The sequence below is a fragment of the Epinephelus moara genome, chromosome 5 (genome assembly GCF_006386435.1).
Source record: "Epinephelus moara isolate mb chromosome 5, YSFRI_EMoa_1.0, whole genome shotgun sequence".
Taxonomy (NCBI): Eukaryota; Metazoa; Chordata; class Actinopteri; order Perciformes; family Serranidae; genus Epinephelus; species Epinephelus moara.
The window spans coordinates 3,793,343-3,819,408 of record NC_065510.1 but is presented as its reverse complement, the minus strand read 5'-3'; the positions used below and the strand labels follow the sequence as shown (position 1 = coordinate 3,819,408).

Genomic DNA, 26,066 nt, shown 5'->3' with positions numbered 1-26,066 from the left:
GGGCACAGATGAATAAATCCAGCTTTACGTTTGGTTCTAAGGAACCAGAGGTTTTGCCACAGACAGAGCTTTTCACCGCTGCAGCGCTCTGGAAAAATTCCACAGTTATCCTTTAATGTTGATTTCATTTTCATTTTAGAATTTTTAATAGTGAGGAGACTAAAAAGGGTGTGATGGGAGTGTGTGTACTTCTGAAATAATGTTATTAATATTGTACTGATAAAAAAAAGGAAGGAAATCTGTAGAGTGCTGCAGAGCAGTGCTGGTAAACTGGTAACGTAAGAAAATCAAACAAATCTTTAAAAATTAAAATGAAAGCAAAGACAAAGGCCTCAATGGAACTTAACGAGATAAAAATGAGAATAGTTTATTGAAGAGGTACAAAAAGTTCATGTACTCAGATGAAATCTAAAGACGTGGACGAGAAGTTAGAGAAATGATAATAATGAATAATAATAAAATAACAAACTGATGATGAATCAGCTGAGTCTCATTAAAGGAATAATTCATCTGGGTTGAAGAAGAAGAACTGATGAAGGTGAGCTCAGTTATTATTAACTACGGAACCAGAGTCTCCCCCTGCTGGAGGTCACGTGTCACTGCAGCTGTGGGAGGAGTAGGGTGTCCTCCTTCACGTCCTCAGACGGACTCCTTCATCAGCAGGGTCACTTGACAGAGAACACACTGGAGACACCAGGCCGATGAAGATCATGTGAGGTGGTCGAAAGCTCCAGAAACAAGCTCGGTGAGTAAATACTGTAACTACATGAAGCTCAGAATACTCGAGTACTTTTACTGCTGATACTTTTACATGATTTAAACAGACTCCAGGTCAGCAGGAGGCGCTGTGGAGCAGCTGCAGCGTTAACACGGATTGACTGAGGAAGTGTGTGTGTGTGTGTGTGTGTGTGTGTGTGTGTGTGTGTGTGTGTGGTGCTGATGCTGGAGAGAAGATGGAGCAGAGGAGGAGGAGGAGGAGCATCCTGCTCGGCTCCGGACAGAAAACAACATTCAGGTAAGAAAACAAACAAACAAACATCAGAAACGGATCAATCAGCTGATCGAAGCGATCATCGAACAGGAAACTGGAGTGACGTGATGCTGAGGGCTCGGTGCGTCGCCGTGTGTGTGTGTGTGTGTGTGTGTGTGTGTGTGTGTGTGTGTGTGTGTGTGTGTTGGTGTGCGCGTGTGTGCGCGTGTGTGCGCGCGAGGCCACAGGCAGGATGTCGGATCAGTAGAATCTCACCAGGAAACAATCGATCAGATTTATTGTGTTTGATCAGAAATCAAATCGTGTCGCTGCTCCGGTGGATCGGCTCAGCTGTCCGGAGGCTGACAGCCGCGGAGCAACGTTAGAGCAACGTTAGAACAACGTTAGAAAAGGCCCGACGGGAAATGGAGAGCAGGATGAGACGTTCAGGTGCTGGTTTGAGGGTGGGACTGAACACCGCCGCTAGTCTGATCATAAAGAACGGAAGGTGCTCACAGCGTCCGCTCGGTATTTTCAAAATAAAACCAGTACTCTGATGCAATAAAATATAGAATCTAATATGTAAAAACAAAAAAAATCAAGATGTGATAAAAACCTGCTGGTGGTTTGTTTACAGTGGAGGAATGAGTTGAAGTCCCCTGAAAATAAATACAGTTAATTACTGTGATATACAACAAATGATTAAAATCAAGTTTACATAAAAAATTTAATTTTTAAATTAAAGCTACTCTTACCTTTCTGATGATACGTGAGTGGTTACGTCAGTCAGAGGCCTCCACGTGGGGAGGACAGACAGGAAGCTCGGCCAATCATTGCATTCGGTCCAAATGCAATGATTGGTCAGAGTTTTCTTAGAACCATATGAGTCCAAATGCAATGATTGGTCAGAGTTTTCTTAGAACCATATGAGAGTGGTATAATTATGAGTTTTTATCTCTGGTGGAATTCACTTACATTTTAGTGTGCTATCAGCTTATTAATAGCATTTTAACCGAAACAAAGAAAAGCGTAACATTTCCAGAAAGGTAAGTGTTGCTTTAAAACAAAGGGCTGGTTAAAAAAATAAAGTGCTCTTGGTTATTTTTAAGGGTGGCAGTATATTTTAAAATCTCTTAAAAATGCACAGTATTATGAAATATAACAAAAACAATTTTAGAAACAAACAACCTTTTAGAAGATTAATTTTAAAATAATTAATGTGGTGTGAAAACAAGCTGTTGGTTTCTTCACAGTATATCTTGAAATTTTGTAAAATGTATACAATACATTAATATACAATAAAATATAATTATATTCTGAAGATAGAAAATATCAAGATAGTATAAAAAAAACTTGTGTGTTTTTGTTGTATAAATACAATTTATAAAAAAATATATAAAATGCTTTATGAATTATTCAGAAAGTCTTGAAGTAAATACAGTAACATTACTATGATGTGCAGCAAAATATAGAATCAAATATAATTTAAAAAACACTAAAATTTAAAATAAATAAATAAATCAAGGTGGTGTCAAAACATGCTGGTGCTCTGTTTACAGTGGAGGTATACTTAAACCCCCATGAAATAAATACAACAATATACAAGAAAATATAGAGTCAAATATATAAAATTTAAAATAAAATTAAGGTTTTAGAACAATGTGGTGGTAGTTTGTCTACAGTGGAAGTTTATTTAAAAACTGCTTGAAATAAATGAAATCAACCAAAATGAAAGTAACTACATTGTGATGGTAAAATATTTGTTGCATTCACAATAAAAGTAAACAGGCACTTACAATAACAAAAAATTAATGTGGAAGTAACATTAGACAACTTTTCATCTAGCTAGCGCATTAGCTAGCTAACGCTGCCTGTTTATTAACCCTTTAATCAGTACAGAATATATAGAGTGCTGAAGTCACGCCCCTTCCGGTGAAGCTCGTGGGACCTTAGATCGGAAAAAATATGAATGGCAGTGAATGGGGAGAGCAATATTATCTTTTGGTCCCGTTTGAGTTGCGACATGAAATCTAAATATGTTGTTAACGAATTTAAAACATAAATTTTAAGGTCAAGAAAGTCATACTTTGTGGTAAAACTGTTGAGATATAAGCTTTTCAAAAAACGTAATTAGAAAGACTACACAGGAGGCGGTCGCGTATGTGACGTCATAGCTTTCGCTCGCTTCCTGCAGCTTGGAGTGACTGCAACCTGGCACAAAACACACAGACATCTTCAATCATAAATCGATTAATCATAAAACAGTGGAATTTCAGCGGGGAGGCCAAGCTGCAGGAAGCGAGCGAAAGCTATGACGTCACAGAGCAGGGCTAATAACGTTAGCTAATGTTAGCGAGCTGAGTGGCGACTAGCTCTGATTTGTGCTGTAATGGTGTGATGCATAACGTTATACGTTAAATTCACACGTTATTCCATGACTGACTGGTGAAACAAACTTCAACACAACAAAGGTTAAACAGAAAATAGCTATGTTTCCATCCAAAAGTGATTTGAATCATTGGGAAATGCACATTAAAAGAAGTACGAATCCTGTGTGTTTCCATTAAATGTACGGACTTTGGTGAAAACTATGAACTTGTGCGAGTTTTCCGCAGAACCGGAAACAAAACAAGTCTCGCATTCTTCTTCTTCTACGTTTTCTGGCGGTTGGCAACCAGCTTGTAAATGCATTACCGCCTTCCCGACCCGGAGTGTGGATATCACCATGGAGAGAGGTGCGCTACGTCAGACTTAATTCGAACATAACTGTTTCCATCCCCCGTTTTGCGAATCAACATTTTTTCGAATCAACCAAAACCCGGCTAAAGCGAGTGTATTTTAGTTTGTGCGAATCAGGGGATTTTAATTCGAATTTTGGCGTTTCCATCATAATTTTCCAATGCGATACTTCTAGATGTGCATCTAAACAGGCTGATGGAAACATGGCTAATGACTGACACTAACAGGACAGGTTGTAATCACGCCGCTCTTTCTGCTCTCGTTCATCTGACAATGTCTTTAATGTGAGCATCACAACACAAACGGCCACAAAGTGCTTTGCAATGTCATTTCTTCGGAGAGAACGTTCTCAGTAAAATATCATGTATTTATCAAAATATGCACGTCTGTATTTGTTATGGTTCAGCCACCAGCTGCTGTCGACATGACATGTTTTAATTGTGTGACAGCGATGACTTAATTAACAGAGCAGAGACAAAAGACCTGAGCACACATGTAGCACAATTTGGTCCCCAAAACATTCTAGGAACCTGTTTTGGGGGTCTGAGAGTGTTTATTGAACGTTCCAGCACAACGTTCCCTACATGTTGAAATGTCAGGTGTTCCTAACGTAATTGTGACATATGCAGGAATGTTCAAGTAACCTTCCTAGAACATTTGACTAACCTTCCCACAACATTCTGGAAAACGTTCCCTTGATGTTAAAACAGCAAGTTTTCCACAAACTCTGTGAAAGGACCTAAAATTAATTAACTAAACAGAGAAAATGACCCCAGTACCCAGCTAACAAAATCTGGTCCCCAAAACATTCTAGGAACCTGTTTTGGGGGTCTGGAAATGTTTTGAAACGTTCCCTAGATGTTAAAATGTCAGGTTTTCCTGATGTTAAAGTAACGTTATCGTGACATTCCCAGGACACTGAGGGAAGGGTAGTCAAATGTTCTAGGAAGGTTACTTGAACATTCCTGCGTAACGTTCCTTTGATTTTAAAACAGCAAGTTTTCTGAAGTGGATTTAACATTATAGTGACGTTCCCAGAACGTTGTGGGAGGGTTACCGTAAAGGCAACGTTTCCTCAAGGAAAGTTACAGAAATGACTCCCGCTAAATACATTACTCAATGTTGTTATTAGAACATTTTGGAGATGTTACATTTAACAAAAGCGTTGACGCAACATTCTTTGAACATTGTGAGAGGGTTACTGAAATAGAAACCTGCAGGGAACGCTCTGGAGTTTCAGTATGGGAATCGCATAAGGCACAGCTTAAATCAGTATCATTTTTTAATTGAACACAATAGCCTAATAATGATGATAAAAATAACCCTTTTAGATAACACTTTTAAAATAAAGTTATGCAGTCCTTTACAAAGAAAGTAGACAATAATAAAAACTATTTTAAAAGTAAAATAAAAGTTTCAAAGGAGCACTGAAGGAGCAGAAGGAGCCACAGATGAGGAGGATTAAAATAAGTGAGATCAAACTGAATAAAATAATTTAAAATAAAAACTAAAATAAAAGTGGAGAGAACACCTTTGTATATTAATACATATATTAACAGGTTTTAAATCAGTGATCAAACAGGTTAAAGTCAATTTAGGTCACAAACTCTGTGAAAGGACCCAAATGAAGAACCTGAGGTTGAATGTGGAGATGATGGAGTTTTATTTTGAAAGCATTGACCGGATGTTGTGGTTGTGCGGGGTGACGCGTGTTTGACGCTGGTGGATGCGGAGCTGCAGTGCGGACAAACAGGCTGGAGCCGGAGAACCTGACACCCACAGACCGCCTCTGACAGCCGGCCCGGGTCAGCCTCGCACGGGTTCCTGGATCTGGTTTTGTCCCGGGTTTGACTCCCGGATCCGGTCCAGCAGGAGGAGGATCAGTCCGCATCCTCCCATCCTCCCATCCTCCTCCTCCTCCTCCTCCTCCTCCTCCACCTCCTCCTCCTCCTCCTCCTCTTCATCTGCAGCAGCGGAGAACCGGAGGAGGACCCGGACCCGGACAGCAGGTTTTCAGGAGCGCTCGTGGACTATCAGGGATCTAGTTTTTTGTGTCTTTGTGGAGCCGGTACGTCCCGCTCGTGCAGCGGGTCTGCTCTGCACCGGTTGGCCGGCGTGAGGACGGAGCCGGTCTGCTTTGATACCGGGGACCGTTAGAGGAGAAATAAATGGTGGTTTAGTCCTGCGGGAGTGTGAGGCCCAAACCCCGGCCCCCCTTTAGAGGAACGGTGGGTTTTCTGGACCAGGACGTTTTGTGCCGAAATAAAATCCCAGATGAAGATTCCCAAAAGGCGGAAAAGGAGCGGACGGTGCGCCAGGTAGGCCTGATCCGGCCCAGGTCTGGCCCGGACCTCAGAGATCAGTGGGTGTGTGAGTGTGTCCCGCAGTGATGCGTTAACGGAGTGTATCGATCCGTGTCACAGATCTTTGATCAGAATGTGGCCTGATGATCATTCAGGACCAGGACTGATCCGGTTTGTGTCTCTGTACTGATCTTTAATTCATAACTCGGGTCAGTCCGGGCCAGATTTATTGATCAGCAGGATGCGATGGTGCGCATGCGTACAGAGCCCCCATGACTGTGCACTGCAGAGAGGAAAGATTCAATATGGGTGATGCAGAGAGAGAGGGGGGGGGGGGGGGGGGGGTTAAACCTGGACCAGAGCGGAAGTGTGTCACTGAAACATTCATTCACTTCATTTAGTGTTACAAAAATAAACCCAACCCACACACTGACTTTTTAATGTCGCAAATTTTGACCATTAAGTAAAGCTCATGTTTCTGATGAATCAAATATTGTTGCCATAGCAGCAGCACAGTGTAACAAAGGTGATGTCTGCAGCTTTACAGTCTGCTGTGTGGAAGAACGTTTGTGCCAGAATATAATATTGAAGTAATCAGTAATCAATGACAAAAACATTGAAACAGCTGATGACAGCAAATAACAAACAGATAAATAAATATTCACAAAGTAAAAACTGTCAGGCGATAAAAGAACTCCCTCAGTTTGATATTAATTTCTGACATTAATGTTGTTTATGTGCTGATAATTTGATTTCGTTGTTTGTTGTCACATTTGCTGTTTTAATATTACAAATATTGATCATAATGAAAGTAATATATTTCTCTGATGAATCAAATGTTGTTGCCATAGCAGCAGCACAGTGTAACAAAGGAGAAATATGCAGGTTTACAGGTCGATGTACGGAACAACTTTTGTGCCAAAATCCAATTTTTAAATAATTTGATTTAATGACAGAAAGAATGAAACAGACGATGACAGCAAATAACAAACATCATATTCAGATAAATAAATATTCACAGAGTGCAAACTATCAAAAAATAAAGGAAAAGTCACATCCTCTGAAACGATTAACTTAATTTCAGTTTAATATTAATTGTTTATCTGCTGATAATTTGATTTCATTATTTGTTGTCACATTTGCTGTTTTTAATATTGCAAATTTTAACCATTAAGTAAAGCCATGTCAAACTACAAACATTATTAACCATAAAATCTGATCAGGTTTTGGACCTTGTTGTTTTTACATTGCTTAGTGCGTTGTGCTCTTACTACCACTAGATGGCACAAACAAGTGTCCCCGAATGAGGACAACAAGACTAAGTTAAGCAGAATGAGGTACAAGGTTCATGAAACCCAAAATGTCACATCCTCATCTTAGGACGCAGGGTCGCAGGCAGTGTTTGCATTTTTACTTTTTCTTCCTTTGAAACATTTTGCAGTTAAATGTGTGACCTTTTATAACTCTGCTGATGTTTCTGAGCTGCTGGTAACGAATATGAAACTGTTCTGTGGTTGTTATTCTCTCTGTGTTTTCCATCTGATGTCAGATTCACCAAAACACGTCAGTTTGAGCTCCAGTCTGATTGGAGCTCCTCTGTCTCAGCCAATGGGAACACAGCTTACTGATGCAGTATGTAGACTGTGGCGCTAAACTTGCCACTGGGCTGCTGTTTTGGATCGGCATTCTCCTTTCCTTCTGCTATCTGCGTTACCGTTTCGAAATCCCCTTCGCTACGGATAACAACAACCTTCGAGCTAAGAACTTAGACGCTGAAGAAGCCAAGTTTTGACCAAGATTTAGACCGTTAATTACGACGTGCTTGCTCGGTTCCTTCGGTAAACTGTTGTAAAGACCCACAACAAATGAAACGACTTGTGAACGCACCCCAAAAAAGCCCAGACTCCATCTTGCAAGACTTTCATGTCCAATGTTGATCCATTGTTGACACGTTCAGTCGGAGTTGATTTGCCACATCTTTTAACTCAGCAGCAGCAGTGCCAGAGACAGTGGCTTCACTGATGTACCGCTCCGTCCCTCTTCAAACGAGCTTCTGTGATATCGTCGTAATAATGTTCTGCTCATACAGCCAGCAGATCGTCTGTGGTTTGAACGGGTCCAGTGAGACTTCCTCCAGAGCTGGAGTACAGTGAGACTTCCTCCAGAGCTGGAGTACAGTGAGACTTCCTTCTTGAGCTTCCATTATCAGATTACGTTGGTCTGTTTTATCACTGTTGAATCACAAGTTGAATCACACGGTGACAGACCACTGGTGATGTTTTTGTGGTGTTTGTTGTTCTTTTGCGGAGCCATTTTGATGACTGTTCACCTCCCCACGTGCAAATGTTCCACCAAAATAAGTTCACCTCCGGCATTATTTTGCAAGAGCACCATCACTACAGTATGTCCTGAGCTTAGCTCCGCCCAACACGACTGTTTTTGGTTTAAAGAAACAAAAACAAACCAGAGCATTTTAGACCATCTGACGCTGCGGAGGTAGATCTGCCTGCACGAGACGATCGTCTGAGGAGCAAAATTTATTCCAGCAGGTGCACTAAAGTGTTTTGGTGAATCTGGCTTCACATGGAAAAAAAATAGCAATAAATAAAAGCAGTTGAGGGCGGATGATATTTGCTGTCTGAGGAGCTGAAGCTGTTGTTCTTTAACCTGCTGTATTAAGGCCTCCTTACTCCGCCCCCCTGTGATGTCACTGTTTGAGCCTGTGTGTGCAGGCAAGGAGGTTTAACAGAGGAGAAGTCCCGGCGTCATATCACGTCAGCATTGGGGTGCAACACATGGGCAGTGAAATCTGGTCTGCAGCAGCCGAAAGGCTCAATAGCTGGTTCAGGGTCAAAGAACATGGGGGGATGCTTGATTCATTTCACCCAGGCGCCTGCAGTCGGCCTCGGGTCGGAATATTTTTATATGAAAAATTAAGACGTGGGTGAGAGTAACAAATATGTAATTATTGAAATAGCCCATAATAAAAGTCCATGAACAAACGCTTCCTATATGCAAACGTTCCATCATATATTGGCCAACATCAGTTAAATGTGCCTTAAAGTTCTGTCATAGCGTGGGCATCCATAGAGCACCTGAGCGGACACCGTTCCTTTATTTCTACGCCGTCTGCTGTAACCCTCCAACAGCTCCAGTCACATTGCGCATGTGTCGTACCCCACAGCGCCCATGGGGTCAAAGAGCGTGTCCCAGCCTTCATTGAACAGCCCTGTGTGCAGGTCGGACATCCTCCTCCTCCTCTTCTCCTCCCTGCTGGTTAACTGTGCCCTCTGTTTTGGCTTGTAGGCTAACACAGGAACAGGAAGGGTTTTGTCCCGCTCAGGATTTGTTGTAAGCCGTCAGGTTTTCCGGGAGCTCAGAACTATGGTGAGCTCTGACTGACTTCATCAGATCAAAACTGGAATGATGCAAACCTGGCTTCTGGCAGAGCACCCCTCTCCCCCCCACTCCCTCCCCCGGTAACAGTAACAGTAGATTTGTAGGCGAAGAAGAAGAAGAAGAGACGAAGAAGAGCAGCCTGAGGTTTGAAGGTAGAGAAAGTGTCTGTCAGGATGTTTCACTCTGATCTGCTGCTGAGACGCTGCTGGACCTCACAGTTTCTCTTTTACACTGAATATCAAATATACTGTCAAATTATCTGCAAACTGCGTGTTAACATACGGTACAATATCATACCGCGTGTTAACATACGGTACAATATCATACCGCGTGCCGCGTGTTAACATACGGTACAATATCATACCGCGTGTAAACATATGGTACAATATCATACTGCGTGTTAACATATGGTACAATATCATACTGCGTGTTAACATATGGTACAATATCATACCGCGTGTTAACATACGGTACAATATCATACCGCGTGTAAACATATGGTACAATATCATACAGCGTGTTAACATACGGTACAATATCATACCGCGTGTTAACATACGGTACAATATCATACCGCGTGACAATATCATACCGCGTGTTAACATACGGTACAATATCATACCGCGTGTTAACATATGGTACAATATCATACTGCGTGTTAACATATGGTGCTGGCTAGCTTACGCTGTCTGCTTTTTAACACCTTGATTATAACAGACTGTAGTAACGTTAACTTACTGCTCGTTTTAGAAAGGACACCGCAGGAAAACACGTTCTTAGTTTATGTTAACTTACAGCCTATAATGTGTTTTCAGTTCATCTGAACCCAGGCAGGGAAAATAAAAGGTTCGCTAACATTAGCAATATAGCTAACGTAGCTAGCACATTAGCTATGGTTGATTGCTGACCGACCTGGTGACTCTATAACTTTACTGTAATATAACTATACTACACTATAAAGGCCCGAACATACTTGGGCGGACCGTACGTGGAACGGACTCCGCGGAGGTCCGCGCGGACTCAAAGCGGACGTCCGCAAGCCCTGTGCACGCAGAGCTCAGATTTTACAACCGCACGGACTCCGCTGCGCGCACCAGTGACTGCTCAGCATGTATTTTTCACATCGCGGGGATTTTTCACGGACATTTTTACAGGAAACTACAACGCGGAAGTGCGCTCGACTATGGAAGCCCGAATGACTGCGGACATTCGTCGCAGAGTCCGTTCCGCGTACGGTCCGCCCGAGTATGTTCGGGCCTTTAGATATGATACTGACTATGCAATATTATACATGCAAACCAATTTTTCTATAACGCCATGTACAAAAACTTTATCATACCAAAGCATACTTTATATTAACACACTAACCTTCATTATGCTACACTATTATGCTAGTGTTCAAATACCATATAGTTATAGTATACTGAACTGTACTATAATACCATACATTGCTTTTGATTACTAACTGATATTTTGCTATAGCCTACTGTGTTATACCGCTGATTTCTTTTATGCTAACATGCTAACAAGACGATTTATTTTTGTTACAGTTTTTGTCAAAGACATTTTTTTCACTTATGAAAATCAGACAATAACTAAATGATACGTAATATTAACAAAAACTTTGACAGAATATATTTTATAAACAAATAAAAATGAGACTAAAATGTAAGGGAGGGACGAGTTGGGAGGAGATCCAATCAGAACTCATCTCTTTGTGTGGTAGAAAGGTTGAATACATATGGATAATACTGATATACCCAGGAAGTCAGTGAGATATGGATAAATTTCACATTTTACATCTAAACCTTAAAGGGAAATTTCGGTTTATTTCAACCTGTCTCCTATCGTCCTAAATTTGTTTCAAGTGACTAGTGACATAGAAATAATAGTTAGCATGTTAGCCGTTAGCCTAGATACAGCCGGGGCGCATAGTAGCGTCAGACCTGTTAAAACGTAAGTGAACGGGCAACCTTCAAGTGCAAAGTTAGTCCACTAAACAAGCTTTTTTTCCACAAAGACCACCTCATATCGTTAGGATAAATGTCAGAGAACATATAGAAAACGACATGTAAACGTGTTGTCTTACCTTACCGGTGTGCTGCCATGTTTGTTTACCATTTAGCTCTGCTTTCCAAAGCGCGGCCTATTATATCAGTTCTGATTGGGCGGTTGTCGGCCATCCTGTTGCAGTGTATTCAGAGAAACTCTGTGGTCCCGCCCTCTGCAGTGATTGGCGGCTCAGCAGTGTGTTGAGGCCTGCAGCAGGTTTCACTACATCTCCAGTGTTACAGTGACTCCCAGCTGCTGGTCGCTGGTCAGCTGATGATGATGACGATGCTGCTGGTGGTGGTGACGCTGCAGTGTAACACAGCTGTATCACTGCAGGTGCAGAGAAGCCTCCTCCCCTCCTTCCCAGTCCGTCCAGTCCTCTGACAGAGCTGGTCTGACTGGAAACACAGCGGACACTCTCCATTATATCTGCAGTCCGCCTGAGCTCTGCATGCACTGATGACGGCCCGTGGCATTGCATGCAGAACAGCATGCTTTGGGGACTGACATGCATCACTGTGAACTTCAAGTTTCCCCACAAATCCACTGAAAACTGACGACCATTCATGGCAGACATGTTGCATCAGAACAGTTCAGCTGAGGTCGACCGTCGGCAGAGCGCACAGACAGGTGGTTACAGGTAGATGTAGGTTGAGACAGCGGCTGTGAGAGTGATGCTCAGAGATTAACAGGGTCAGCAGAGCTCCAGTACAGTGATCAACCCAGTTTGAACCAGTCATCACATTATTTACAGGAACGTACAGAAGTCTTTGTAGTGTCCCAACAAAAAGGTCAAATCAGAAAACCCCTGTAAATTTGACCAGACGGTCTCTCGGCAACAACCACTGTGACCTCAGATCGACTCTCAAACTATGTGAAGGCCTCTGGGACTTATCTCCCTTGTAGTGGTCTTCTCAGGCAGAGCTCACTCCCAGGCTATTTGCTCCCTGACAAGCTCCTCCAACTCAAATCTTAGAAAAGTCTTTCCAACCTTTGACCTACACTCATCCAGCTTCCCAGTCCAACCATTTCATTTATGGAGCTTCTTGGTCGCGATGCTCGACTTGGGAGTGCACACCACCAGCCAGGCTAAACCCAGTTCCAAAGCATTTTTTGACAAGACAAACCCTTAAAAAACAAAACATTCTCACCCCAAGTCGTCACATGTCGCTGCTTTGTCACTGGACTTTGACGTCAACATTTTACGCACTTGCTGTCCTCCTGCTGTTGATGTTCCGGGACGCCGCAGCCAATGCTGGGACATCAACCAAAGCATGTGGTTAGGTTTAGAAAAAGACAGCGGGCTCCCGGGTGAAAGTCCGGGGTTTGTCGGACCCATCCACCGTCCCTCCTGCCCGTCCTGTAGGGACTTTCCAGCTCCTTATATTACATCGTCACCGGCAGTGTTTCAAACTGACACAGTCCAGCCGTGTATTAAACTGCTGAAACAGGTGCTGTCCAGCCGACCTGCAGTGAATCATAACACTGTGAAAGGTTCTGACGCCACCCAGCAGCACACCATGCCAAAATGGCAATATTTGCAAAAAGACTGAGATAACAAAACAAGTCTTTTCTCACTGCATTTCAAAATGAATCTGGCGCCCCCACCAGGGAGAAGAAGGCACAGCAGCTGTTTAGCAGCTCTTTAGAAAATGTGCTGATTCAATACCAAAATGATTATTTTTTCTACCAAAATAAACTTAACTTCCATAAACTCTTCCATAAAGGTGACAGACCTCTCTGATTCCTGAAGCTTTCAGTATTTCACAGATATTTTCCTCTACGTTTTGGCCTCTTGTCCACATGCAGACAGAGTTTTAGACAAGGCTGTTCCCAACTCAGAATGATGTCAGCTGAATTAGATTCAGCCGTTTAATACAGATATTCGATGATTTGTTTTTTTTCCATATAAAGTTTTAAAGTTTGATCGGAGCTCAGCGGGACGTTCAATGTTTATAGCAAACAAGCTAGCTGCGCTAACGACGCTAGATATCATGTCTGTGAGGTGATCATGTTATCTCTGAGCCTTATGGTGGAAGGTTTCTCCTCCTCTGTGCTGCTGCATCACGTCTGCAGCTGACTGTACCACAGAGTAGCGTTAAACAGAGTCCTGCACAGGTCCCTTTTTGATAACCTGCTCCCGCCCATACCTGTAAGGCTTAGTACCAGAACTGACCCGTTACCCGTCTAAGTCAAAGCCACGCCCACCCACACCTGTTGATAAAGGTCTCGCGACCAGACCTGCACCCGTGATCCCCCCGCCCCCCCCCCAGGCTCCAGTCCCTCACATGAAGCTGGTCCTCTGTCTCTTTGACTGGATGGAGTCCTCCACGTCGGTGACCAATGTGACCACGGGGTCAAAGGTTACACTGGTGTCACTGACTTTCAAAATAAAAGCAACTGCAGCTTGATAATAGTGATTTAGATGTTAGAATATTACACATATACTGCACAGCTTTTTACTTTATATTCTGAAAATAAAAAGAAAAAGATTTTTGTTCTCACTCGCTGCCCGCCCGTGTGCACCTGACCTGGTGCAAGACATCAAAGTCCCCAGAAATTCACCGCACAGCGTGCTGACTGGCAAAAACAAACCAAAAAAAGAGTCAAACAAGAGGCAGCCGTAGTTTCCTCTCTGACGTTACCTGAACACTGATGTTGCCGCATTTTATTTTTGTTTTTCTGTTTAACGTGTTCTACAGCACTAAGCGGTCATCAGCTGCAGCGTGCAGCACGTGCTTGGCGCCACAGAACGGTTATAGCCCTCATTACAGTAATTGTTCCTGGTGTGGACGGCCCTTAACTCTTTTTTATATTGTTCCCGCCGACACGTTCTCATCCCAACTCCCAACACCGCCACTTTGTCAGTAGACAGACACATTAACATATGATGTGTACGAAGCTCTTCAGCATCAAAATTGGACGCTCAGGGACGGCGTGTTGAAACATGCATTGTGTCTTATCAAAATAAACCTCCATTCCTGCAATAAATGTAGAGTTTCTGCTCGTTAGATGCACACAGTCTCTTTCAAAAAAAACGTTTAGGTTTACTTCCTGATGTTCAGGCAACAAAAGCACCTGGTTGGGTTTAAAAAATGACATCATCGTCTGGCCTGAAAATTCACACAGGGATTGAACAGCGGGCTCCCATGTGAAATGCCCCACACAGACTGTTTTACCCTTACACAGTAGCTGCCGATGGAATTACAGACTGCCGCCACCTGGTTTGTGTTGTACCACCACGAAGGGTGCCTCTGTGCATCCGATGCCGATCTCCACTGACAAAGTGGTGGCATTTGACAAGTTGGAGGTGAGAATGGGTTTTATGTTCCTTAAAACATTTAACAGCTTGTGAATTCAGTATTTTTAGAGGCAGAATTAGTTAGTTACTCTAATTTAGAGTCAGAACTGAACTTTTAAAGGAATAATTCAACAATGTGTGAAATCCTTTAATTCTCTTTCTCACTGTTTTTCCATCAGCGTGGAACCGTTTGCGCTCTGGTTTCCGCACCTGATTTTGAACTGTTCACAGCATTGCGACCAAAAATAAATTGGTTCAGAACCCGAAAAGTTGGTTCTCAGCTAGAACCAAAAAGTAGGTGGTTTTCTGTAACCTGAAGCGCGAACGGTGACGACGTCAGTGAGTGTGTCGTATTCTATGAGGAGAGGTTGAAGAAGTCAAGTTAGAAATCGTCGGACAGTGTGCAGTGGTCTTATTAACAGCGGGTCAGGGTTTGGTTTTGGAGTAAAAACAAAAATCTGTGCAAACAGAACAAAAGTCCGCAGGTCACATTAGTCTGCGATTTTGCAACAATCATTTATGTCTGTTGTGTAGCGCCCTCTGTTGATGACACATCCATGATTATAATGCTTCCACTCAAAACAGGTGGAGACTCGCTAGATAGCAGCAAAGGTCTCTGAGAGTCCTGAAAGGACCAAGTTCAAGAACCAGAGTTGATTTGGTGGGAAAGAGTTATCTGAGAGTCAGACTGTCTGTACGTTTCATATGAAGCTACGAAAGAGAAGAAGCGTCTTTAAAATAAGAATATATAAAAAGTTATGGAGTTAATGGCAGTCGTTTATGAGAGCAGTGTCCTGTGGGTCGGGTGGGTCACAGTGGGACGTTGCTCCTGCGCCATGCTGATGGTTGTTAGTTCAGATGGTCCAATTGAAACCAGCCTGTCGTGGTCTCTGATGATTGGGTGGAGACGATGGCTGTCGGGATGTCAGCAGAGCGTCCGGCTGCTTCCTGCGCACACATGATATTTGCTCCAGTTACTGCAAATACCATCACACCCCCAACCCCCCCCCCCCCCCCCCCCCCCCCCCCCCCCCCCCCCCCCCCCCCCCGNCCTGATCCAGCTGAAGAATGGCTTCTAATGGCAGCCAGCCATCTCTAATGCCTGTTGTTTAACTGGACTGCTGCGACTGTCCCAGCACAGGGTTGTGGTTAGACTGGGAGCCTCCCAGTACCGAAGCGATGTGTTTAATTTACTGACTGTTGTGCTGTCCTTCCCCTCCCCTCTCTCTCCCCCCCCCCCCACAGATAAATGGCTCTTTTAAGCTGGGAGCTGCTCGTGTTCTGTCTGGCTGGCAGATGCAGTGCCTAGTCCCCGGCCTCCAGGACAACGCCAACATGAACGGGACGTCCGAGCAGGCCGACATCCTGCCGCCAAACTGCATGGTCAAAGACCGATGGAAAGTGGTGAGTCAGGCTATTTAAATTATTTACACGATTGCATTGCTTTTTAATTTAATTTTTACATTTAAATTGATTTATGTAATGTTATATTGCATAATCTATTTTATTTATATTTATTTATTCGATTTAAAAGTGCTATATAGTGTTGTGTATATTTGTTCATTTATTTATATTTATTCATTTATTTATGATACTTGTTTAATCGTTCTATGTAATGTTATGTTACTTATTCTGGTATTGTGTGTTTGTTTTATTATATATTTGTGTATATTTATTCATTCTTATATTTATTTTTATTCATTGGTTATTTTTTAAAATAATTTTGTACGCTCGGACAACATGTGCAACACTTAGATGTTGTTTCCTGCGTGGCGTGTGTGGTGCTGGAAATGACCTATTACAAACTGTGTACAACTTCCTGTGTCCACTGTGTGGCGCTAGACAACACAGTAATTATACATCATGTTGCTGTATTTCATGTGTAGATCACACTGTGTAAATTTAATGAGGGGGTCTGTGTCAGATAAGGCTGACTTCCTGTTGTCAGTAAGTGATGCTATAACTCAGGGTCAATATGGGCACGGAGACGTCTTCAGGCCTGGACTCTTGTTCAGCGTGTGGAATTTGGAGCAGATTTAGTTACAGCAGCTTCCTGTGTCATGTCAAAACATCGTCAAAAAAAAGAAGTGCCGCCACGGCAACGCCGTTTCACAAAAACACAAAAGCTTCTCAATTTGGCATCGTGAGGGTCTGGAGATTATACTGAACAACTTCGAGACGGATCTGTTGAATTCTTGAGGACAAATTTCATGATGTTTCATGTCTGTGCCCCAAATGGCGAGTTCTTACATGACCTATGACATCATCGTTGGAGCCACCAACTTGTCCTTTGCAATTTTGTGTCACATTAGTCGTCATACCTCCTGAATATGAAACAAATCCAATAAACCCCCGGAGGAGTTTGGAAAAGTTTCTGACGCTATTGACACAAAGATTCCAACGCAGGCACTGGAGGACCGTTTCTGTTGCAGAGTTGAAAGGGTTAACGAGGAGAGACTGTACATTTCCTGTGAAATCAAAGATTTATTTTGAAAAGACACAGTGCGTGTAACAAGCCTAAAGTGACACGTCGTTCCCGAATGTCCAAAACAGACGCTGGAGGCCACCCAGCGCGTCATATTGTGACGTGTAGGGCCACTAACAAAGCAACAGTGTTTGACGATGTAGAAGTGAGAGGGTTTTGGAAAATGAAATCCAGAAGAAGAAAACTTCGCCTTCAGCATCTGAATCTCAAATCTCACACGCTGAAGCAGCCTCGAACTCCAGCAGGAAGTGTTTTTAAAAACCGTCTGTGCTCTCAGCTCCAACAACACCTGAACATAACTCACCCGAAACTCACATGTCAAAGTGATGAAACACTGACTGTGGTGGGTTATCAGGCACCTGCGGCTGGAGGGAAGGAAACTAATCATGTAAAGAACATGTGACCAGTCGTTAAAGGGCTAATACACATGAATGTATGTATGTCATTCATAAAAAGTCTCGGCCATTGTCCTTTGAGCTTCCTCCGGTTTCTGGAATAAAAAGTTACATAATGCAGCTCCTGTCTCGGCCAATCAGATCACGGCGTAGAGCCTGCAGGCTGTTTGCACTTCACTGATCAATTTACTGTCGGAACCACTGAACTGCTGAGGCTCAACACACACACACACACACACACACACACACACACACACACACACTCACACACACACTCACACTCATGGATGCATCTGAATCAGTGTGTGTGTGTGTGTATGCATACATATATTTAACGTGTTTTATGGCCCATAATATAACACAGTTCAGAGTTTGGCTCAAAGAATCTTCAGCAGGATTCAGCCGGCGATCACAAACGAGAACAAGAGAAAATACAACAATGAACAAGGAGGCAAGAAGAAGGGAGGAAGGGTTGAAGGAAGGACAAACAGAACTGAGAAGGTGAAGGAGGAGATGAAGGAAGAAAGGAAGTAAAGAAAAGGAAGGACTGAAGAGAAGGAAAGATGGAATTGATAAGGGAAGACAGAAGGATTGAGGCGGAGAACTGAAGTTTTCCTGATGTTTTTAAATATTCACGATGTTTTAAATAGTCGGATTTATTTTTTCACGAATTAATTCTTTGTTTAAAACCAGATCCATAAACTTTTCTTCAGACTTCCGTCTTTCGTCCGTCCATTCCAATGGACGTAACTTTTCTAGGATGTCTAGATCTATGATTGGAGACTCCAAGTCCACAGACTTATTTGATTGGACATCTATGAGCCAATCACAGCGTTCCACATCATTGAAAGTGGACTTCAGTAGAACCGCGTCCTCTTTTAACAAGCATGGCCGACCATGAGTCTGTTAGTCATATTGTAAAGATGAGACGTGACTGATGCGTGTCAGAAAATCATATAAAAGATTTACAGCTTTTACTCAGGAGTTTCTCAAAAATATCCGTCCACTGAAATGGCAGCTGTTGTCTGGAGATGCTTCAGAAATTCAGGATATTTTTAGTTGTGGTGATGAACACGATATAGAATATGTACGCAGTGTGTTTTACAGCATCACTTTATAAGAATCAGAAATACTTTATTGATCCCTGAGGGGAAATTATGATTCGTTACAGTCGCTCTGATGTAAAGACCAGAGATTATAAGAAGTCAGAATAAAAGTGAGAAAAAAGTATGTAAATATAAAGCAATAAAAATAAAATTAAATAGAAATGTGCATTTAAATAAAATTAAATGTGCATTATGCTACAGTGTTTAACACTACTACTTCAGATATTACAAATGAAAATAAAAAATATATACATCATCACTGTGCTGAGACTGTAAGTTTGAAACTTTAACTACGATAATTAGGATAATCAGGAGAGCAGCACAACAGTAGAATAAGAGTAAACATAAGGAATACGTACAGTCATGTGAACTGTACGTTGAATTATTTATATTCAAAACGTGAAAAACATTGCACTCAGCCGATAATTATGAACGATAAATGCAGCTCAGTCAGGAACACTTTAGTCAAAGAAAACTTTATTTCCATTTGCAGTATTATATTTAGTGGTATGTCTCTGCCCTTCCTCGGGCCCACGCAGAAAGCCTCTTCCACACACCTGTGTGGAAAGCAATAAGGCAGAGAGAGCACACCTGTCTGCCCTTCCACATGCAAATGAGGAAAGCCTGAGGCAGAGAGCACACCTGTCTGCCCTTCCATGCGCCTACATGGAAAGCCTAAGGCAGGGAGAGCAGCAGCAGAGACCCCCGGGAACAGAACAGAGCAGCATCAGTGACAAACAGAAATGACATTGATAAGTCAGACACAATGTGAAAAGGAGGAGCTGGGGTGGAGGCAGGTTGCAGAGCAGCTTGCAGAGGAAGCAGCAACAGTAGGCAGGCCAGAGTAGTTTAAATAGGGCGCCCTGAATGAGATTAGCCAACTGGTTGCATAGAAAGGAATCATGTGATCTATCAGCTGATCCATCAGTTGATTGGCTGTTTGAGATCAGCTGATGTAGCTGGGATGGAGCTGAGCTTGACATCGTGTCCTGCCTGAACTAACGCTGTGCTAATTAGGTGAATAAAGTCCAGATGTCAGTCTACTGACTCGGACACTCTGGGGGCGGAGATGTGCAGGTTGATGGCCGCAGGCAGAAATGACTTCCTGTGGCGCTCTGTGGTGCATCTTGGGGGAATGAGGAAATGTACAGTTTGCATACAGTCTCTTTCAAAATAAAAGCACTACGTTGGTACAACACCACATATTAATGTTTTTTCCTTCAACAACAAACACGGGGTTAGGCTTAAGAAAAAAGAACAGGGTTTGGCTTTACAATATTACGGGGCGCTAACACCGCTGTCTCGGGGGAAAGTTGGTGGTTGTTGGACCCCTCCCACCTGCCCCACTCAGACTGTTGGTGCCTTAACTTTCGTCTTTGTCCCGCCGCGTTTCCCCCTGATGCCGCCGGGCACAGTTAAACTATAACAGCAACCAGACGCGTATCATGCTGACGTTAAAGGACGCCTTTTTTATTTCGGCGACTTCGGAGTGAGACCGGGCTCCCTGTGTCTGACCAGCACACCTTTTATTCACTGATAAGTTCATGGAAAATAAATGACATGTTTTTTGTTGAAAAAAGGTCTGTTAAGACGTTACTGTCAGATTTTCTTGTTTATTTCTGCGATAAGATTCTTCGTCCATTGGAACGAACAGGGGAAACAGAATAATGTATCTTGATTTTTTTTTTTTTTTGGCAAATGATTTATGAGTGCATTTAGAGTAGAAAGCCACCATTAGATTTTTTTGGGAACATAATTGGGTTCCGAACAGGTTAAAAACTCATCTGCTGATCTGAAAGTTTAAACTTGCAAGTTTTTCTGTTTTTTGTCTCATTTTGAGGAGTCAGTTCAGCAGCTGGTCGAGTGAAAGAAAGAGCAAAAGAGTGGAAGGAAAAGAAAAGAGAAATAAAAAAACGTACGCATGTTGAAGAGATTAAAGAGGAAAAGAAGCAAAATGAGGAGAAGAAATTGAAGAGGTGAAAAATAGAAGGCAGACAGAAGCAATCAGAAGAATAGAAAGGAGGAGGTGAAGAGAGGTGAGGAGGAAGACGAGATGAAAACGTTTGAACAAACAACTGAGAACTTCTGTTTGATTGATGATGATGTTTATTTGGTTGGGCGACGAAGCTCTTGTGACACTGAGACGATCGCACTGACCCAGAGTCTGTTCTGTGTCCCAGCTGAAAAAGATCGGTGGAGGCGGGTTCGGGGAGATCTACGAGGCCTTGGACCTGCTGACACGAGAGAACGTGGCGCTGAAGGTGGAGTCGGCACAGCAGCCCAAACAGGTGCTGAAGATGGAGGTGGCGGTGCTGAAGAAGCTGCAGGGTGAGACGCTTTTACACACTGGTACTTTCTAGTTTCAAGAAGAACAAGACGTGTGACAGGTGTATTAAATCAGAATATTTTACAGTGTTATTGACCCTCTGCTCTTCTCCAGGTAAAAATCACGTCTGTAAGTTCATTGGCTGCGGTAGAAATGACAAATTTAACTACGTGGTCATGCAGCTTCAGGTGAGTCTGAGTGTGAGCGCCCCCTGGGCTTACAGAGGCTTTTATTGTGAAGGACACAGACAGATTATTTTGTTAGACATCAATAAATTCAGCTCTGATGAGGTTTTAAAAGTAAGTTTATGTAGTTGTCGGTTCAGACTGTTTTTCCTAAAAGAAGTCAGGTGCCATGGCAGTGATGGCGTTTGTTTAAATTCCACTGTAGTTTTTTTGATGTTGTTGCTAAGCAACCGTCCCCGTCTTGCTGCAGGGGCGTAACCTGGCCGACCTGCGGAGGAGTCAGCCCAGAGGAACCTTCACCATGAGCACCACCCTGCGGCTCGGGAAGCAGATCCTGGAGTCCATCGAAGCCATCCACTCAGTGGGCTTCCTGCACCGCGACATCAAACCGGTACGGTAGAAACACTTGTCACTGTCGTTTTGAAGTGTTTGATTGACACTCACAAAATCTGTGAGACAAAGAGACATTTATGGAATAAAATAAAGAAACAAACTCAGAGAAACAAAAAACAAAAAAAATTTGAATTTTTCATCTCATAAAATCTTCAAATTAAATTGTTTTATTTGGTGGAACAAGAAAAAAACAGTCTGGACCAGAGTTTGGAATTTGATTTTTGATGCAACAACAACAACAACAACATGAAATAAAACAAACCAAATCAAAGACATAAAAACATTTTTATTACATAATAACTAAATATCACAATATTTGCTCCACAGCGAGGAGCTGCACGTGTCACAGTTAAGGGTGCTGGATAAGAAACTAAAGGCTGATTTGTAGCGGTGCGTTAGCTCCACGCTTCGCTTTCGTACGTGGCCTTCGCTGTTGGAGTATTTATATTCAAGGCATGCGGTGGTGTGTCTGTGTCGCTTTCTATGAAGTGCTGTAAAGTTTGATTGATTTAAAACACACATTGAACATGATTCACTGGAGACAATTTAAAACACCAGTAGACAGACCAGTTGCCTAAACTTTACCACATACTTCTGTTGCCTAAACTGAACCACGTGCTTTTGTCAATGTCCCGGCGTTGGTTACGGCGTCCCAGAACATCAACAGCAGTGGATACCTAGTGTTTAATATGTAGATGTGATGTCTACCTCTTCTTGCACAACAGCACTTTGAAATAGTAATCCACGCCTTCATCACGTCCCGGCTGGATTACTGTAACGCACTTTATTTTGGAGTCAGCCAGTCTTCCCTCGCACGTCTCCAGTTGGTTCAGAACGCCACTGCTCGGCTACTAACTGGAGCACGTAAGAGGGAACACATTACGCCCATTCTGGCCTCCCTTCACTGGCTGCCCGTGCACTTTAGAATTGATTTTAAGATTCTTTTATTTGTTTTTAAATCTTTAAATGGTCTCGCCCCACCTTACCTCTCTGAGCTGCTTCATCCCTACGCTCCCGCTCGGTGCCTCAGGTCAGCTGATCAGCTGCTCCTGGATGTACTGAGGTCTAAGCGGAAGCTCAGAGGGGATAGAGCCTTTTCTGTGGCGGCCCCCAGATTGTGGAATGATTTACCTGTCCACATTAGACTGGCCCCCTCACTGTCCGTTTTTAAAACCAGTCTTAAAACCCATTTTTACTCCTTGGCTTTTAACCCTGCATGAGACTCTGCTCTTGTTTTACTGTTTTATTGTTTTTATTGTTTGTTTTATGTTTATTTTTGTACAGCACTTTGTTTCAGCTGTGGTTGTTTTTAAAGTGCTCTATAAAGAAAGTTGAGTTGAGTTGAGTCAACAAAGAGGTGATACGTGTCTTCTAGGATGAGAACGTGTTGGACGTGTTGTCCCATCTACAGCGCTGGTTATCTGGATTTGGTGATCTCAAGACATTTGTGTCTGGATCAGGATGATTCAGTCCAGTGAAAGATGGATCAGCTGATCCTGGACTGAACATGAGATTTCCAAATCCGAATGATTCTGATCCAGATGACATTTTTTGATCAGCGGGTCCCTGAAGATCTGCACTCGATTGGATGAACTCAGACTGTCTCATATTAACTTCACACAAACCTTTTAATCCTCTTCATGAAGAGCTCTCCTGTGTTTCTGTGTCTCACACCTGACTGAGTTTCTGTCTCGTTTTGTCCCTGCAGTCAAACTTTGCGATGGGCCGGCTTCCCTCCACCTACAGGAAGTGCTACATGCTGGACTTTGGTCTGGCGCGGCAGTACACCAACACCACCGGGGAGGTCCGACCGGTAAGAAACTTCACACCAGGAACTATTAACAGTTAACGTCCTAATATTCTGCATCAGATCAGACCAAGTACCTCCACATTTTGATCGCCTGTTGTTGTAACAAGACGAACAAACATTTAGCAAAATGAAAATTTAAATATAAAACTGTGATTTACAGTGTTAAAAATGAAAAATCATAGTTTTTATACTTGAGCCAAAATAATGTCTGTGTGACACAGAATTCTGACGTCTTTGTAAGTCGATGTTAAAGTTGTGATATTTTAAATCACAGTTATAAAATTATTTAGAGAATTGATGATAAAGAAAAAGAAGGAAATCAGATCAATATTAGAAATAAGACGTAAATTAATAATTTAAATTTTCACCGTCATAAAATAAAAGGCTGTCTTATGAGTATGATTTCTAAATGTTTTGATTTTAATCATCAGTATTTTTTAAAGGAAAGTGAATTAAAATGAGGAGAAACTCAACCACAACATGATTAATATCTAATTATAAAACAATTAAAACAAAGATCTGATACTTACAGTATTAAATTACAGCTCAGGTAATTTTCAAATCAAATGAAATTTTTATGGTCATGAGACATTTGAACATTTGTTTTTTTATTATTTTAATATTTTTTATCATGTTTTGAAATATTTTAGTTTTTATTTGTTTATTTATTTATTTATCACTGTCTTTATTTGGAGGAATGTTCTTCCATACTGAACACAAACTGTCATCTATATTTTCAAGGTTATACATTGTCAAATGAACAACTGACCCTTCGCTAAGTCCCGCCCCTCAAATACAGACTGGCCAATCAAAGCGTAGCATCAGCCCTCTCTGATAAAGATTCAACAACAACAACACAGCTGTGGTCACAGGTCGTTAATGAGACTGGTTACCCGGAGAGGTCGTGTGTTAATGAGACTGGTTACCCGGAGAGGTCGTGTGTTAATGAGACTGGTTACCCGCAGAGGTCGTGTGTTAATGAGACTGGTCCGAGGCTTCCAGAGAGGGGAGAGGGAGAAATATAACATAAGATAAAATAGGAAAAATCTGTCTCTCTCTTTTATTTTATTTTCAGCGTTTCAGGCGAAAAAGTTCCGCCATTGTTATTTCTTCTTCGTGTCTCACTAGAGCTACGTATCGGGTAGTGACAGCAACACTGCCCCCACGGTTCCCGGTGGTACTGCTCCATTTGGCCCGTATCCGTAAGCTTTATGGAAACGTGGAGAAATACGGACGAAATGAACGCAGAGCACGGACAGAAGGCTCCGTCCGTATCCGGATCCGTATTTATCGTTGAGCATAAATGAGCCTAAACAGTGAAATAAAGAGCGACCCTGCTGTACAGGAACCAGTGAAGGGAAGCAGGGACTTTGCTGATATTGAACCAGCTGTGTGTCATCACAGTGTGTGCAGATGAACGTTGTTTGACTTCCCCTGGAGATCCCTGCCTTTCCAGCAGCGGAGGTCCAGGTGCTGGCAGCAGCATGAAGCCAAACACGGTTCATCTGCACACACTGCGATGCCACACAGCTGGTTCAATATCAGTGAGGTTTCCCTTTATATTCATTGTCTCCTGTGGCGATCAGCAGTGATGTGCTGGTTCACTGTTCGTCAGGCTCTAGCTCCCGCCTATCTTTGGGGTCGTACACATGTCACATCTTTAAGTGCCTGGAAAACACGAGGTGGGGCGTTGGGTGCTACTCTGTGTCAGCTGTCAGCTTCCTTCTACATTTAAAACAATAAATGTCAGGGCCAAAAACGCAGCATGTGTACAGTCGCTCCAACATCTTGACGGATCATCACAAAGGGGCGGGGCTTAGCAAAGGGTCAAGTACAAGAGCAGTTGTTGCCACTGAAAAACCTGGGTGACAATAATAATAATAATGATAATAAAATCACACAAGTAGAAACAAGGAGAGACTCCAGATAAGCAGATAGTTCAAATAAAATATGGAGTAAATGATATAAATCAGGAGCTGCATGAATACACACAATGTAACAGGAGTGTGTTGCAGTAAACGTACACACAGAGGTGTGAACATTTTAGTTTCAGAAAGGTAAATCGACATTTGTTTTCCTCAAGCAGCTTCAACAATAAACTGAATTATCAAAAGCTAAAAAAAGAAAAGCAGACAGACAGACAGACAGACAGGGTGTGTTTGCTGCATTGCAGCACATTAGTACGGCAGATTACTGTAGTCTGTTGGTGTGTGTGTGTTGTCCTGTGTGTGTGTGTGTGTGTGTGTGTGTGTGTGTGTGTGTGTGTGTAGGGACTGATCAGATATTTTATCAGCTGGTGTGAGAGCAGCGGCTTGCTCACGCTGAATGAGGGGATTTTCTACATTTGAAGGTTTGAATAAAAAAAAGGCTTTTATTGTGAAAAGTCTGAATCAGATGTTTTGATTGGTCGTCAGTCAGTGATCAGGTCTGCTGGTCTTTGTAGTTTCACCGCTGTTGGCTTCTTCTTCTTCTCTTTCATTTATGACGTCTCTATCGGACTGAACTCTCAGGTATTTTTAGATCAGACAGGAGCGTCTTCCATGTACTGTCAACCTCTTCTCCTCCTCTCCTCCTCCTCCTCCTCCTCCTCCTCCTCCTCCTC

At 42.6% G+C, this 26,066-nt stretch overlaps 1 protein-coding gene across 2 annotated transcripts in view; it reads left to right on the top strand.

Annotated features, from left to right (window-relative positions):
* Nucleotides 1-887: 887 nt before the first annotated feature.
* Nucleotides 888-26,066, top strand: part of ttbk1a (tau tubulin kinase 1a) — a 79,921-nt gene continuing 54,742 nt past the window's right edge. Inside the window, exons 1-6 of one of the 2 annotated variants that reach the window (XM_050043686.1) lie at nucleotides 888-1,015; nucleotides 16,010-16,168; nucleotides 20,931-21,078; nucleotides 21,191-21,264; nucleotides 21,512-21,652; nucleotides 23,363-23,467. In XM_050043686.1, coding sequence (XP_049899643.1) covers nucleotides 16,061-16,168; nucleotides 20,931-21,078; nucleotides 21,191-21,264; nucleotides 21,512-21,652; nucleotides 23,363-23,467 — 576 coding nt within the window. In that variant the 5' untranslated portion in view covers nucleotides 888-1,015; nucleotides 16,010-16,060. Of the gene's footprint in view, nucleotides 1,016-5,458; nucleotides 6,028-16,009; nucleotides 16,169-20,930; nucleotides 21,079-21,190; nucleotides 21,265-21,511; nucleotides 21,653-23,362; nucleotides 23,468-26,066 lie in introns of those variants that run through there. The other variant, XM_050043685.1, reaches the window with a different exon arrangement.